We start from the raw sequence: 17,771 nt of genomic DNA, 5'->3' as shown, positions 1-17,771 counted from the left end.
AGATTACATTCTCTTTGGGAGTGATCCATGAGTCCCTGATGTAAAAAAAAGTCCTGTTTCTAACTGATGGATATTAGCAGATTGCTGTTGCAGAGTATGGGATTGATTCAGCACAGGCAGGAGCCAAAAAGTCTGCCTACCTGTGAAGGACTTGTGAGAGGATTCCCACTGAGACTAAATTCTCCCAGCTTCAACAATTTTGGTTTACCCCAACAAATGCTCAGCAACCAAAAAAAAAAAAAAAAGTGTATCAAAAGGAAGAATCTGAAAGAAATTGTTGTTTCATTATATATTATGGAACTGAAAACATTGCTGGTCTTGTTTGGTATCCAAACAGGTTCTTCCCAGTCTGGGAAGTAACTTCTTTTCCAGTGTCATGCAGGTTGATTGAAGTTTTAAAACCCATTTTAGACTCGAGATGACCCAGACTGAGCCTTTTGTGAAGTGTACACAAGCACAATCTTGTCATTTTTATTAACTATTTAAGTGTTGCTGTGTAAATACATCCTGCCAAATCCAAAAGCTGCCTCACCTGGCTTCTGGAGATAATTCACACTATCAATCCTTCAATTTAACTACCCATAAATTGAAAATGCCAGCAGGGTACATACAAAGAGTTAATTTCTTATGAAACAAAATCTACTGAAGCAACAAATAGGCTCATGCTAAGCTGCAAAGACACTCAGCTCAGCCTTTTCTTAGACAATAAAGACTTGGCTGGGGTTGTAGGGTGTTTAGATTTTATTTTTCTGTGGTATGGTAGTACTCCATCTAATTGTATCCCCCATGTTGTGCAAACCTGGAAGAAGTCTGTGAAAGGAGAAAGGAAATCAAGAATAAAAACGTAAAGTGTGGATAAGCCAACTTAGTCAAATTAAAAGGATTTCAGAAAGGGCAGGAGGAGAAGACCCTGGGGTTTAGATAGATGCACTGGGAAACTTCCAAAGCTTCCTTCTCCCCAGAAGAAGTAAACCTCTTCATGTGCAGCATTCAAGCCAGCATACTGCTAACAGTTTGGATATAGTAAACTTCAATTTAGAATTAAACAAAGAACCTAATGACAGTAATCATGTACAAGCCTCCATTTACTGTATCTAGGGTTCAACAGAGTTGAACAGAATCACTTGCACTCACTTATAAGAAGTAGCACAGATTAAAACAACCTGTTTTCCTTGTGTATGTCAGCAGGAGTAATGGAATAAGAAATGGACTGTGGCTGTGAAGTCACCCCAGGCACATCCTGGGAGTGTGGCTCACTTGCTGCCTTTTTGAAAATAGTATTTCTTCACCTTCTAACAAACCAGCAGCTGCTCAAAGGCAGAGATGAGTTGCTTTTGTAATTTGTGCCGAGGTATGTGGAGGTTGTAGCTACATAATTTTTTTTAATTGTTGGTTAAATCACAGTAAACAAACATGTTACCTGTGTGCAATGTTTAAGCCCTTGCCAAAAACTTTAATGAAAGGCATCTGATAGGATGCTCACTTAGTCCCTGATCCTTGTGCTTTTGAGACAGCAAGTGCCAAACTGGTGCCAGCTTGCCAAGGAAAGGACAAGGGGAAAATATATTTGAAGAAGGGTCACATACTTCTGGATTTATAGGCTTTCTCCCATTACAAAAGCTTCACCAAACATTTCAGAGCTCTGAAAGTGATTGACTTCCAAGTCAAGTTTACCTGTGTAATTGTAACAGCAACCCTTCCATTCACTGTTTCTGCTGTCACAGGGGGATGCAGCCATTCTGTAGATATCTGTCTTTTCTTAATTACTGCTCATAGAGCACTTGCCACAAGGTAGAGTGGCTCATTGCTACCCAGCCATTATAGCTGCAAACAACGTGCCTGGAAGTGTAGTTTTATACTGTAGCAGATCCATTCGGTTTGGCTTTGTTCTCCCCTTTCTCTGCTCAGGCTAATTGATGTGAAAATCATTCCCATCCATTTGTCTGCCGACTCAGTGTATGGGAGACAAATCCCTGTCCTGTGCTTTGTTTGTGAACACCCTGTGACTTGGAGCTGAGCAGAATTGATGTGCTGTTGGCTTGAGAAACTGCTGCAGGAGCTGGCCAAGCAGGCAGCAGTTAGCCAAGCAAAGCACAGAAGATTTAAGAGGCAGGGTTAGTGCACTGGGGCTATTTTTATGCTTTTTTTTTTTTTTTTTGTGCTTCAAGGAGGGGGGGAAATGCATCCTCCCAAGTGAGCTCTGCAACAACTGTTGTGTTTGAATTGCAGGGAGGGAATACCTTGATGTTTGACTGCATCTAGCCAAGATCTCACTGCTGCAGCGCTTTCCTACATGAAATTATTCATGTTGCTTTGAGTCTCTCACTGCTTAATGAAATAGTCATGTGGGAATTGTTTTGGGAAAGCTCAATCTGTGGCCCTTAAGATTTCTGCCACATTATTTAAACACACAAACACATGCTGTATGCTGATATAAAGCAACAGCTGGGCAGACTGAAGAGTTTTTCAGTGTGCAGAGGTGATATCCCTGCTAAACAAAGACTGGGACTGTATGTTCAATTTAGCTTGACTTATCACTGAAGTTTATTTTAAGAAAGACATGGGAAACAAGTGGATTTTGTAGCTGTATAGCTGCCTAAGTATGTTAGTTAGAGCTGTTGACTGTTATTCTGATATTCTACAAATAGTTGTGAATATTATCTAGTTTCCATAGAGCCATTAAGGTTGAAAAAGACCTCTAAGATCATCAAGTCCAAACATTTTAAATACCAAATTTGTAGTAATGCTTTTTGTTATGCAATAAGTGGGTTGAGATTCTTCTGGAGGTGTTTTTCCTTCCACATCTCCTGTTGTGCTCTTGCACAGGTGGTCTCCAAAGCCCCTTGCACCCCGTGTCGAGGGCGTAGCATGCTGCAGACATTTCTTGGGTGGAACGTGTCAGCTGTTTAATAGTGCACAGTTACAATGCAGAGCCATTTGAGGCACTAATTAGAAAATATTGTATCCATTTAGAGTTGTGGAGAAAATATATAGGTAAGCAGAGTGTAATTACCCAAAGTGGAATTGGCCCAAGACTTGAAATCCATACTCCTGCAAATAGCACAAGGAGATCTTTAATGACTGTGGATGATCAGGCTCAGGGTTTTGTCTTGTTCAGTAGGCACCATGTGTAGCACAACCAGCCTGCCCGTGTCATGTGCAGGACCAGTTGCACAGTGCTCTGGTACCCCTGAGCTGTCACAACTAACTTTTGGTTTTCCTTTATTGGTCTCAGACAAGTACAGCACCAATGAAATAATATTCTCCTTGTCCAGAGACCAATGCAAGCCCCTAATCTGTAGCATGAATTTTGATATAAAGGATAAAATGTCTTTATTTTATCATGTAATTGTAATAAATACATTTGAATAATTGTGATATTATCCCTCTACACATATATCAAGACACTGAAGTATTTCTTGCTGTTGTGCATATTTCAGATGTGCCTCTTCATTTTGAGATAAACATCTATGGCTTGAAAAAAGTTGGTATTTGTCCAACTGAAATCCTAAGTCTTAAGTAATTACCAGTCCAGAGATGAGTTAAGGATGCTAAATGTGAATTAAAGATCACTCCATATTTACCAATTGTTTTAAGTTGTACTTTTTCCCCCCTTGTAGACTTTGATAGGGGTGTTGAGTGCAAGAATATAAATCATTAAATGGCCTGTGGATGTCATTAGTGCTTCCATGGAAAGTCACTGTCAGAAAATTCATTCTAATGCAAGGTTAATCAGTGTAACATTAAAATTACATGTTACAAATTAATTAGTCACTGGGTCAAAAGTGTGAATTTCCTGATTTAAAATCATTCTCTACCTCCGCTGAGGAATATCCAGCAGAAGCAGTGTGAGCTTTGGTCACAGGTGTCTTCTGCCCCTCCTGCTTTCTGGCACTGTGGCCAGGAAATTTGGCTCACAGTTCCCATTAGCAGATAAATGAGTGGCTCACCTTGTTCCCCTCTGCTTTGTCAAGAGATTTATAGCTAGGCATGGGCTAATTTAAATGATTTCTTTTGTCAGGGTCTGTGACTGTTTTCCTTGGCATATTGAAAAACACAGGTCAGTCTGATGGTGTCACAGCTTGAGGAAGGTGATTCCTGGTCATCTGTAGGGTGATTTCCAAGAAATCCCTTAAAAGTGTGCTGTGTGCTGTCCTAAAGCAGGAGAAGCTGGTAGAACATTAAGGCTAATTTGCAAAGTGTACATAGATGGTTTTCTTCTTTGTTTGCCATCTCAAACTACTTTGAGTTATCTTTCTCAGGGATCCTAAGCTACCTCCCATGCCCTTGGGCATGCAGGAAGATCTGAACTTCCATTACATCCATCCCATGATGGCAGACACCTGTAGAAAGGGGATGGGAAGCAAACTCTGAAGGTTTGGGAGGTGCTGGAGGTATGGATGCAGCAGCCTGCCCAGAACAGTATAGTCAGGGGTTCCTGCCCAGACATCCAGTTTTAATCTTCTCTTCCAGCAGAGGCATGACCCATGGCTTGAGTGCTTCAGACCTGCCAGAAGAATGAGCTTTTGGGGACTTGGCATCCAGGTGACTTAGACAGCACTGAATATCCTGCCCTTGCTGTGTAAGTCATTGCTCCCAGAAAAGTCAGAGGTGCCAAACTCCTAAATCTATATAGGAAAACAAATAATGTGCTGGCTCCTGTGTTTCATGCTTCGCTGCTTTTCCCCTCTAAATTTTTAGCTGGCTTGTGGGTGTAGTGCTAAATTAATGAAACATTGAACGTGTCACTTTTGATATTTCCAGCGTTATTGTGGAAGTCCAAATCACCAGTAATAGTAAGTGACATACTAGTATTATGTGATTTTTTTGTGATTTTTTTTAAGTCTGTGTTAATTTTGGTATTGGTGCTTATTACTTAATGGCAAGACTGATTTCCCATGGGATTTTTTTTTTTTTTTTTTTTTTTTTTTTTTTTTTTTTTTTTTTTTTGCTTGGCTTTGTTAATTTTTTCCTGGCTGTTTCAGGGCCGGGCTCTGCTCCACTGGGCGTGTGACAGAGGACACAAGGAGCTGGTTTCAGTTCTGTTACAGAATGCTGCTGATGTGAACATCCAGGTAAGAGGGAGAACAGAGGTAAATTGGATTGATGTGTTACACAGCCTCCTGACCAAATGTTTCCATGAAACTGAATTCTTCCCAAACTCCACAGCAAGTTCTCTTGGGGTATTTATCACAGAAAAGCTGCTCCATTCTGGTGAGACCCCACCTGCAATGCTGTATCCAGCTCTGGGGCCCCAGCACAGGAAGGACATGGACCTGTTGGAGCAAGTCCAGAGGAGGCCACAAAGTTGATTAGAGGGATGGAGCACCTCTCCTATGAGGCTGAGAGAACTGGGATTGTTCAGCTTGGAAAAGAGAAGGCTTCAGGGTGACCTAATTGCAGCCTTCCAATATCTACAAGAAAGACAGAGAGAGACTGTTTACAAGATCATGGAGTGACAGGACAAGGGGAAACGACTTAAACTGAAAGAGATTAGGTTTATATTAGATATTAGGAAAAAAAATCTTCCCTGTGAGGGTGGGGAGGCCCTGGGGTTACCCAGAGAAGCTGTGGCTTCCCCCTCCCTGTAAGTGTTCAAGGCCAATTTGGACAGATCTTGGAGGAGCCTAATCTAGTGGAAGGTGTTGCTGCCCATAGCAGGGGTTTGGAACTAGATATCTAATGTCCTTTTCAACCCAAACCATTCTGGGATTCTCTTATAAGAACATACAAAAAAGGTCACCTGAGAAGAATGACAGGATTTTGAGCCACTGAGGTTTGCAGCCCAAATGGCTTAGCTAGCACCAGTTTTAGGCTATCTGAATAGACCAGGTTTTGACCTAAACTGGTTCAGCAACCACTTTGCTAATAGTTTCTTCCAGCCAACCATTCTGCCTGTGCTCCTGAGTCAACACTCCCAGTTCTGCCAGCTTGTTGTAATTAAGGGCTAGCCTGTGTAAGTGTGATTGTATTCAGATATAATTGTCCAAAATATTTCTGTCAAATTATGATTGACTATCACGGTATTTTTTGGCTCCTCTCTCCTTCCCAGTTTGGACATCAATACACCTTTGCTGATGAATCATTGAACATTGAGCTCAGATCTCAGTGAGATCTGAGCAGCCTTCAGTAGATTCCTGGGTAATTTGTAAGAGGTGGACGTGAAGCAGAGCTGCACTCTGAAGGCTTGTAGGCAGAGCTGTAGTGTTCACAAGCTACAGATAGCTGTGTTGGTATTTACACACACATCCAATTGTGGTAAAAAAGTCTGTCTTCCTCTTCCTGGGCAGAATTTCTGGTGGGATGGGAATGAGGAAGCACAACTCTGCAATGCCTGATGTATGTTTGTGCTTAGGTCTCCAGGGTTTCAGCTGTAATGGATTTAACAGGAGTTTTTCCTTACACAGAAGAGGGGTAGAGTGAAGCCAGTGCAAATGGGCATAAAAATCCATATCCTGTCTATCTCCTTTCAGTCAGAGCTAGTGATTGCTGTGCTGGATACAGACAGGAACAACTTTTCATTGAAATTGGGAAGGCGTGGAATCAGGCTCCTGCCCATTTCCTTCACCCTGACAGCCTGGAAGATGGTTCTGGGCTCTCTCTGAATCATCTCTTCTCTTTGACACTTGTCTCATTCCATTGGAGGTGAAGTCTGACTCTTAGAAGAAAAAGCAAAAGAGAGAATCATTGCATTTTTTTCCCCTGAGTATTAATTTGCTGTTAAATTCTTCTCTTTTCTTTTTGATGCATTGCACATTTTCTAACCAGATTATTTTTGGCCAGTAACAAAAGGTTAATAATAGTCATAAAAAGAAAAATCAATCTTTGATATGTTTTCCCCACCAAGGTAATAAAGGAGAATTTTTTGTAAAGGTCTCTACTTGCACATAGGTGTGTTCCCAGAGAAAGCAGACATATTTTTATTCTCAGCCATATATAAATTGCAATAACATTTCAAGACTTTGTGACCTAATATTTATTTCTCTCCTTTTTTTTTCTTTTTTTCTTTTTTTTTCAATTTTGACCTTTACCCTGGAAGAATTCACATCCAAAGCAGGAGAAATTTTTAGAACAACCAGAAGAAAAAGGGAGAGGGAGAACTCTGGCTTCCTAACAGGCCATAAACACCAGTACCTGCTATAACACATTACCAAAGGCACTATCAGTTAATGTGTAGGCTGTAAAGAACAGTGGGTTCAGTCTGAGGGGATATCTGGTGAATGGGTGATGCTGTTTTTCCAGAGTGATGTGCTCCCAGCAGAGATTTCCTTCACACCTCTGTCCAAGCAGCCCCCATAATCCCACGTGCCTCTCCAGGTCGTCAGGAATTCTTCTGTCTAGTTCAGTTTTGCAGCAGCACTGTCATTCAGACAGCAGGAGAGAGAAAGAATGAATTCGGGATTATGAGGGAGAGGAATGCTACAGACCAATTTTTTTTTAATTGCCTGTGTTTTAGTATGCTTCTAAAAATTTAGTCAAACAGCATGACAGATTTATGCTGTCTTCCATTACCTTTTTATTAAATGTTCTTCCATTTTGCAGTGTGCTAAAGGATTTAGCTGCTCTAAGCAGGCAGTGACAGTGGTGCTCTGCTGAGTGACCTGGAGCAAGTCTTACTGTTCACTGTGCCTGCAGATGTGCCTTAATACATTTTTGCTGCCTTATTTTAGTTACCTTCATACTGTCTGTTGTCAAAGTACTGTAGTGTCTGGATCAAAAAGGTCTGCAAGAGTCAACCTATTGCTCTTTGCTGATAAATAGCTTTGGGAGCAGGAAGAGTGTTCTCCTGGCTCTGCTCATTCTTGTAGCATGCTCAAACCCACTTTAATTCTGGGAATAACCTCATGCCCCTGGACTGCAGTGATCCAGTGCCTGTGCTTTTTTGTTTCAGCAGTGGTGCTGCAGTTTCCAAGGGGTGGTCACTGAAAAGCTGTAGCCACTGAATTCTCTGCTAGTTCATAATTAGCTCTAATAGCACATTTGAAAAGAGGTGCTAAAGCAATTACCATGGGCTAGGGGATGCAGAAAGGCAACAGGCTGCTCTGCTTTGTTGAGAAGGGGCATTTGTGTAATTGAATTACCTAAATCTCCAGTGCCAGGGGCCATGTCAAAGTGGGTGGTGGGATGGTGTTTCGGAGCTCTGCTGGAAATACCCAGAGCTTGGGGCTCAGTCTGAGAACAGCCTCCTTCACTGGAGCTGCTTGCCTAAAGCAGCAACGTAACAGTTGGTAACATCATGTTAAGGTAAAAGATTCTAAGCATAAGACAGTGGTAACATAAGAGTAATGAAGGGGCTCAGCAACACAATTATAATATCCATTTCTAGCTTTAAAACATAAGAAGACAGACATTTTCCTTGCAGAGGATGAGCAACAAAAGAAAACCCCTTTCCTCTGTGGGGAGAGCACCTTCTGGACATGAGGTGCTACTCGAGCAGCTTTCAGAGGAGCTCCTTTAGTGTATCTGGGGGACATAAACCACACACTTTCCTCCTGGACTTCCTGTGACTGCATTTTGTTTCTATTGTGGGTACTCCGTACTCCAAAATAATAATCCAGGAGACTGTTCATGGCATCACCTTGGGAGTATATGGGGAACTATGTGGGAGTGGTGCTCAGCAGCTCAGCTTACTCTGGTAAACTTTTCAAGCCTGTCTGGCCATGTGAGGAAGTCTTAATATAAATATATTGTGAGTTGTAAAGGGAACTGTATCACTTGACACACAGGATAATTAAGGGCTGTGTACATATCTATGAGTTAGAGTAGCTGAATTTAAACCATATTTAAATATTTTATGATTTTAAACTGCATTATTGTGCAATTATCAATGTTATGGTGGTTGTTTTCTATGCTGAATTTTTTCTGTAATTCTGACTAAAAGGATGAAAAAAGCTGTAACTGATCTTCAGTTTTTATTTCCTGACTTTTTATTTCCCTGGTAAAGTGCAGATCAGTGCACTAAGACTTTAAACCACTGGTCAGCAAGCTCTCAGTAGTCACTTGTGGACCCTTCAGGTGTTTGAGGAGGAAACTTGAGACCAAAGCTGAAAATCATCAGGTTAAGAAATCTGTCTATGTGGGGTTCATTTTATTCATTTCTATATAGTAGTAATTTCAGTGAAAAGCATCTGGTGTCTGTGCTGTCTGCAGAGAGCATTGGTTGATTTTTGGTACCAATGTTGGATTTGTATCTTGTACCAATTCATGTAAGGCTGCTTAGTCATATTTATGCACTGAGGTGGTGCTTGTCAGCATATTTTGAGTTAGATTGGGGTTTTTTTACTTTTTTTTTTTTTAAGGGACTTAGAGTAACATGGTTGCCTCCCCAGGCTGTCTTTCTCCCAGTTCCCAGCTTCCCTCCTCTATTTGCATCCTTACACTGGTGATAAGAGTGTTCCTGGAGACATGGAACATGGAGCAGCCATCCCCTTGTAATACCTTCACTAACTGGGGATAAAAAAAAGAAAAAACCTTTTCAAATGAAGACAATACAAACATAATAAATGGCAGGGAGGGTTCATCTCCCTCATGACTCAATCCTTTTCAAACAACATTATTATTGACTGACCTATTGGTTGCCAAAAAGGAAAATCAATTGTACTAGAAGTAGTTGCTGGGCCACAGATCATGGTACTAACCCAGCAGAGACAGGTTGATTTTTATCAACTATCCAAAGACTAATTTCCACCATTAGCTAAAAATTAAGTCAAAATTATGGATATGTCGAAGATTGCTAAGATTGGTGGTCTGCTGGTTTTGTGTGTTTGTGTGAGTTTTCTATTTTCCTGCCTGACTCCTAAAAGGCTTGTGTCTGTAGAGGGTAAAAAGAAGCAAGGAATAGTCAGGCCTGCTTGCATGCCTGCTTTTTTTTCTTTTCATCCTTCTTCATTTGGATTTCACAGCAAGGGTCCTGTGTTGGAGGCATGTAGATATTTTAAAATTAAGCTGGTTTCAGCAAATATGCATCCCTTCCCTGCCTCCTGCACCAAGCATTAGTCATGCCCTCATGATCCTGTGCCTGTAGGGAGATGGAGAAGTTGATGTGGATGTTTTGACTGTTGTGACCAAGGACCAGGCTCCATCTACACTTCTTTCCCCCTCCCCAGTGAGATGGGGGATGCAAACACACTGGTGAGTAGGGTGCCAGCTGCCAAAGTCCTCTGCTGTTATGACCATTCTCTAAACCTGGCTGAGATTAAATAGGAACACAACAGCCTCATGCCCTTGCAGTTAATGTCCCTAGGATCAATTTCTCCCTAAATGTACTAAAAGCCTGGCTCATAAAGGCAGGAGAGGTCCTGTCCTGGACCTGATACTGCAGCAGAGGCTTCAGCACAGATATTCTCACAGCAAGCAAAGGATGTCACAGGTACTGCTGTGGGAGGGAGCTACAGTGCTAAATGCATGGGGACACTAAACAGAGATGAAAAGCAAACCAATGAGAGCAGATTTATTAAACACATTAGTGTTCTTCTTACCTTAACCACCCCCCCATCCCTGTCTCAGTATTTCCATGGTCAGGTTTGTTAAGCAAATCTCTGAAGACTCTGCAGCCACGTACCCCTTCAGTTTTGACACTGCTGCCAGTGGGTGTGAAAGCCATTAGGCAAAAGAAAGGAGAGATCTGCTTAGTGACAGAGGGTAGCTTTCTACATTAAAGCATTGACATGGTGCCAGTCACACAGTTATTACAGGTGGCACAGCTCCATGTCTCTCCTACGGGTCTCTCTGTAGAATGTAGATTGGCAGCAGGTTGAATGTTAAATGGTCACCACTCAGCAGATGCTGTTTTTACCTACTGGGAGAAAAGTCCCTTTCAGCAGAAACATTTGCAAAATATTTTCACTCTAAATATATGCTGGGAAAGGCAGAGATTTATCCCTGGTTTGCTCCTTAGCTTCTGGACCCACCTCAGGCCTCATCAACACTAACCATCAGTTGTACAGCTGATGAGATGTTTCCTTCTGCTAGTCCAGGCTGGACTTTTTAGCATTGTTTCTTCCTATCTTCCAGCTTGACACGTCCAGTCTTTGTATCTTCTGCTCCCTGTAGACAGATGAATCATTGTTTCATGGCTGGTGCAGCAGAGCAGTTGGCACCCTTGCGCTGGCAGCCCATGTGCAGCACTGCCTGCAAAGCAGCTCACCAGCCAGGAACTGCTGCAAGCTCCTGTGTCCTGCAAAACCAGCGTTTGAAAAGTGAAATCCAAGAGCTGGCCCTGAAAAAACTCGCAGTGGTCTCTGCTGCTTTGCCCTGAAAGTCTGCTTTTGGGGTAATCAAAAGGCAGGCTTTAAAAAGCCAGGACCGAGGACAGTGGCACATTTTAGTGGCTTGTGGGCCTTGTACTGCGGGCTGTGCTGTGCAGAGGGAGGCATTTCCATGGCCAGGAATGCAGTCTGGCAGAAGGCACACAGTTTTAGCTCAGGGAGCCTTCTGCTTGATTCCATGCCTGACACCACAGCTCTATTGTGGAGCACTCCCTGTCATGCTTGCAGTAGACAGAAGCCAGCAGCAGTACTGAGCTTTGAGGTCAGTGCAGGTGGCACCGAGGAGGAGAAACAGGCATCTTACTCCCCACTGTGTTCATGTGTCCCTGCAGAGGCAGGAAAGAGCCTTTACCTTGAATGCCTCCCTTCGAGGACATGGGGTGGCCCCATGGCCCTTGGTCCCAGGGTCATCTTTGAAATCAGCATGTGTTAAAACACCTGTAATTCCTGAGGTCATTGTTGGAAATGCTTTAGCCCCTCATTAAGGTGTTTGCTTAACAGCACAAACAGGATACCACTGGCAGCCGAGCTGGTTCTTCAGGTGAACGAATCACCCCAGGAATGGTCTCTAATCACCCCAGGAATGGTCTCTAATCACCTTAGGAATGGTCTCCAGCCTTGCTTCATTTCCTATGGCTTTGGTGCCACTCTTCCCTGCCAGAGGAACAACCAAGCCATCAGCTACCCTTTGCTCAGGAGAGATTGTTCCTAGAACATCTTTTACCATCAGCCTCTTGGAAAAGCTTTCCCTGTTTTGAAGAAGTTCTGCCACTCACCTTCTCCCTGAGGACGTCTCAATTTGAAAAAAGCCTCAAGGCTTTACTTTCAAATGGAATTTTGTATTCATCTGTTGTCGGCAGTTGTTTCTTCTGGTTTGCTCTAAAAATCAAAACCAACAAACCCATACAGAACAAAAAACAACAACAACAAAAAAAAACAATTCTAGGTAAATCATTGGGGCATCTCAAATTTGCAGTATTCAGCACAAAGTACTTTTAAGTTTTGCTAAATAAGGTTGTTCTAATGCTTTAGATATTGGGTCAGTAACTCTTTAACCTTATTTTGGCTAGATTTTAAGTAAGATTTTTTATTATTATAGCTCCATGGTTTGTAAGTGGCAGACCAGCACTGAAAATGGGAAAGTTAATTTAGTAGGTTCCTGTTTCTCAACTTTTACATGTTACTTTTGCATCTATGTCAGTGTTTGCATCCAGTGTCAGTGCAGGAGACTTTTCTAGCTCAGAGTTGTGTCTCTGGTGGCAGGGAAGAACTAATGCTTAGGAGACAGAGTAGGGTAAGCAAACAGTGGTAATTTCATATATTCTCTCAGAATCCAAGGCTTGGAGGCTTCCTGACCTACTGTTACTATTTTTGCACTTCTGGATTTTTCTTTGATAAATTTCTTTTATCCCTCTTTGAATTCCCAAATTTTATGATAGTGGGAGTCCTGTAGTTTAACTGTGCATTGCTTTGCTCTTGCCATGATCATTTCATATGAGAGCCTATTTTTCTTGTGTAATGAGAAAGAGTAATTGTTCCCCCAGTTACCTTCTCTGTCCTGCTTTTGACTTTATTGGTCTCCTTGATTCCCCTTGATCACTTCTTTTTCAGTCTGAGGAGTTTTATCTGTTTAATCCTACCCCATTTGGAAGCTGCTCAGTAACTCTGCCACTTGCCATTCTTTGGGTCATTTCTAGTTCATCCTTACTGCTCTCAGATGAAGGGAGCAGCATTTCTCCCAGTGCCCAAGCTGTAAGTGCAATATGAAATGTAATGAAGCAATATAGTGATGTTTTCTTATTTCCTTTTTCCCCCCCCCAATGTCTCATTGTTGTTTGTTTTTTATTATCTACTGTTGAATGCTGAGCTGGTGTTACAGAGCTGTCTGTAATAACTCATTATCTGTCTCTGCACTGGTAGTAATAGCTAGTTCAGAGCCCATTGCTCTGGATTTAGACTGTAGATTGTTATTCCATATGTGCATTACTTGGTGGTTTTTTAGAGTTGAATTTCATCTGCAGGCTTTTCACCCTGTCACATTTAGATCCTTTTGTAGCATTTTACAGATAGCTTTTGGTTTAAAGGACTTGGATAATTCACTCCCAGCCTGCTTTCCCTGTTCCCTTCTGTGGGCTGAATAACCCAGGCCCTTGTACAGATCCCTCAGAGGCTCCAGCTCTCACCAACAATTGTGCAAGCTGGTTGTTTACTCCTATTCAAGCTCTAGTTTTTTAATCACTTCTCAAGCATCATGATAGCATCATTTAATAGTCTTTGGTGAGAGAATGTGTCCAGAGGCTTTTGGAAATCCATGTGAGCAAGCATCCTCACTTGTGTGGGACAGCAGAAGTCTTGGTGAGTAGCAAGGGCTGGTGCCATCTTCTCTCTACCTGTCACAGAAAAACTACTCAGTTGCACCCTTTTGTAACAAAACAAGTAAATTTTACCTTGGAGTGATCTTCTAGTTTATTTAACACACCAATGGACTGTCCCACCTTAGACATTCTGTATTGCAATGAGTCTTCCCTCCTGTTTTAGCAATGCTCAGCTTGGCTGGAATAGAAGTTTGTTACAAAGCAAAGGCCTGAAGTTCCACAAGGTGTGTTGAGACTGTGCACGGTGTTCATTCTCAGGCTAGGAGGTGCCTGTCTGCAGGCTGGGTACCAGCATTGGAAGAACTGTTGAGCTTCCATCATCTAAATCCATTTCTGCTGTTCCAGCCAATTAAACATTAAAATGAGCATGACAAATAGGTGTTTGTTTATGGGTCAGTGACTCTGGAGTGTGGCCGTGACATGGCTGCCTGAGACAATCCATTTCAGGGCAGGCCTGGGCAGCCTGACATCCCTGGATGTGTAATTGCTTTTATAGGGAAAGGGAAGTAATAAGGATAATGCAGCTATCAGGCCCCGACTCACTAGTTCAGAAACTTTCCCTTGCCAATCAAATTCCTTTGGTATTCAACCAGTTGTAGGCTTGTTCCAAAGGCATTATTGTGCTGTCAGAAAATATCCTGATGGATATATGCATTCTCTCCAGTGTTGGATGTTACCTTCTTGGGTTTGTCCACTAGCCAGCCCTCAGTGCACACTTTATGGCAACAGACAGGCCTGACTTGTCCCTCTCCCTTGCTTCCCCCTCCCCAATTATATTTTTTTTTGAGCACTATTAGATTATTAAATGCTTAATGACTATTCCATTCCTGCTAACTATACTTTTGATGAGCTGCAGTAATAAAACTTTGTAACAGCGAAGCGTGTATCTGGTTCCTTTATAGGAAGGGCACATTTGGGGAGCTGAAGTAATGGGGGATAAAACTCAATTAATGAATAGAAATAAAAAGAAGTAAATGAGGTAATCAAACTCAGAGAAATTAGTATTGGCAGGTCTTGAATGATGCTCTTGGATGAACAATTTTTCAAAATCTTTCCTTGTATGCCACTGCTGTCTCTTTATTTATTATTAAAATAACATGATCCATGAGGAGCTCGGGGTGACTCCCAGCCTAGCTAATTCTAATTAATCCAGTCAGGGAGAGCAGCAGGGTAAGTGGAGCAGTCTATCGGATTGAAATTCATAACTTAATTGAGGTCAAAGTCCTGGGTTGGAAGAACAAAAGTCTTTCTCTGGGACCAGGCAGATCAATAGCAATAAATATCTGGCTTGGATGCAAGTAGCTTATAGTGACGGATTATCTGACACTGGCCAGAGGTCTTGGTCTTGTTCAGGGCAAAGTCCTATGGCATGTACAGTGGAGGGTGACTTTTGCCACTGTTCCCTCCAAAACCCCAAACAACTCTTGAAGGACTCATGGGACCCTCAGGAGAATGGTGTCCATGCAGAAGTCCATGTGAGTCATGCTGAAATTTGATTTCTCAAGGTACAGGTGGCTCATCAGTAGCACAAGGGCAAGTGTCACATTAGTGCTGATGGAGGCTGAAAGAAGTTGCTCAGGCTTACAAGAACTTGGAGCTAAATCACATTTTGTTCAGAAAAAGACCTTTCGGATCAGGGGAAGCTGAACCATGGATGGATGGGCTTTATGCCAAGTCTGTATTTATAGTGCATTTACATAGGAGGACAGAGGAAGATTGGAAGAGGGAAGTGTAAATAATCATTAAGTTGGGCTTGTAGCGTGTGAGAAAACAGCAGGGGCAGATGTGGTGTTGCCTGTTCTTCAGAAGAGCATCCAGTGTCTGCTGTGACCTCCAAAATGTTCTGTTCCAAGGGGTTGCATGTGCTAAGGATGGCTGGTTTCCCAAGCCCTTGCCCAAGCATGAATTTGGGTGTTACCTGAACTCCTAAACCAGAGAGGAAGCCTGACATTCTGCCTGGGACCTGTGGCCTTGCACTGGGCACACAGCTTTCCCTGGGAGTGGGCACTGAAATACTCATCAATACCAGCAGCTGAAGAAGCTTCTCTGAACTTTGAATCAAGCAGGTCCTTCAGCTGGAGTTCAGAATTAAAATGCAATCTTCACCTAGGCATTATTAATGCGACGTTTATGCAGATTGGAGTGTTCTGCTCATATCCTCTTTGCAGAGGACAAATCCTGCTGTGGTCAGCACTCAATACATCCCAGATGGATGTTGTTCTGCCAATGCACTTCAACACAGCTTGGAAGAGAGATGGAAACCGCAGCTTGGACCCAGCCAGGGACTTGGTTTGACACACCTGCTCCTCCCATTAACACTGCATGAGGCTAAAGCATCTCTTCTTGTCCAGCTTGCCAGAAATGTTCAGAAGATCTCTTTGTCTCCACAGGTCAGGTTTCAAGGTGTAGGGCAAAAGCCTTGGCTGGTGAGGTGTCAGGTTTTAATGTGATGAGCAACTGTTGCATTTTCTGGGTGTATAAATGGTACTTCTGTACCTTCACACCCTTTTGAAACTGTCTTTGGGAAGCACCTCTTGTTTTCTACTGCAGGACATTTGCTTTGTGTGGACAGAATACAGTGAACAAGGTGGCTGTTATATATATATTTTTATATATATATATTTATATACTATATATATTTACACACACATATACACTTGCTTTTACTATATACTACTGTTATTATCTACTACTTGCTATTCTACTATATACAAATTATCTCATTCATGTCCCGTCCATGGCACAACCTCCTCCTTCCAAGCTGGTGGTTTGACTCTCCAGATTCTTGGGTTGTTTGTGTGCTCCTGTTTCATTCCTGCCCAGCCTGTACAAGAGCAAAAAGTTCCTGAGGCTGTTAAACACTGCAAGCAAAACTGTGCTGGCAACTGTTATCAAGGGGAGAAGGGGTTAAGTGATATATTTTGCTGTATATAAAAACTAACAGAAAAATCCAAGTACTGAACAATTCATGACTAACAGCAAGATCTCGTGAGCCATGCATCTTGAATATACAGAACTTTAAAATTGCACATTAGTTTGAGCCATGGTTCTTCTAAGGTTTAGGAGGAAAATAATTTAGAATATGAACAATACCATTTTTTCCTCTTTATAGAGCCACACCTGTGATGCAGGTGAGAGAATTTGCTTTGGTTTTTTTTTAATTTGAGAGAAATGACAAGATCTGTCCATTCAGAGCTGGGTTTCCACAGTTATATAGGTTATTAAAAAACATAGCAGTAGATGTCCAGATCTGTAAAATATCTGTGGATTCAGTGAAGAAATTCTGTTTATGTCTCATTTCAGAGTCAAGTTTAGGTTTCTAATTCTCCAGTTTTGCTACAGAATCCCAGCGTGACCTTGAACAAGTCACTTGATTCCTTTCTGCCATGGTTTCCCATTTGGGAAATGGTGGGGCAAATAATCGTTTTTTATCTCACGGATATAACAAGATTATAAAAATATGGTACTTTTAAGAACCTTAGAAAACTGATGAAATGAAATTAAACAGATCCTGCAGTCCGGATAAAATGAGATGAAACAAGCATGAAACTATTAGTGAAAGAAATGTTTCTTTATCTTCTGCAAATAAAAATGCAAAGTGATTAAGTGGGTCTTTTCTAGCTATTAGCAATAGCAGCTCTAGCCAGCTGACTTCTGCCACCCTTGTAAATTAATTTGTGGGGTACAGTCCTGAATTTAGTATCCTCACAATAAATACCCTTAAAATTTTTGTCACTTTCTATGATGCACAATGTTACTGCCACGATAGTACTGCAATTAACTTGCCCTGCAGATAAAAAGTGGCTGCTTTAAACGAGATGCTCTAGCACAATGGTTTGCAAATTTATTTTAATTGCTTTTTTCCCCCCTCCCTGTTATATTTCCTGCCTTTACTGTATATCCAGCAGTATTTTTGTGAGGTAGGGGGAAATACTGGGAATAAAGTTGAAGGTTTTTCTTGTCCAGGATTGGGTTGGAGGTCTGGTGGAGCAAACCCCACATGTCCCTGCTGCTGGCAGCAAGGCTGAGCACAGTTGCTGATGAGCTTTGTGTGGGTATGAGGTGCTGGAAGAGGAGGAAAGCCCCAGCTCAGACTGTGGGCATTTTCCTTCCTTGGCTTGGTGACTGG

General features: G+C 42.0%; 1 protein-coding gene across 2 annotated transcripts in view; it reads left to right on the top strand.

The window, feature by feature from the left end:
• The window catches only part of ACBD6 (acyl-CoA binding domain containing 6), an 80,407-nt gene that overhangs the window by 36,103 nt on the left and 26,533 nt on the right, over positions 1-17,771 (top strand). For both annotated transcript variants that reach the window (XM_021545838.4, XM_085586720.1), the window contains exon 6: positions 4,986-5,075. In XM_021545838.4, coding sequence (XP_021401513.1) covers positions 4,986-5,075 — 90 coding nt within the window. The remainder of the gene's footprint in view (positions 1-4,985; positions 5,076-17,771) is intronic.

Source organism: Lonchura striata, chromosome 8 (genome assembly GCF_050655825.1).
Source record: "Lonchura striata isolate lonStrDom1 chromosome 8, ASM5065582v1, whole genome shotgun sequence".
NCBI classification, from domain to species: domain Eukaryota; kingdom Metazoa; phylum Chordata; class Aves; order Passeriformes; family Estrildidae; genus Lonchura; species Lonchura striata.
The sequence above is the reverse complement of the archived record's forward strand: the minus strand, read 5'-3'. Positions and strand labels throughout refer to the sequence as shown.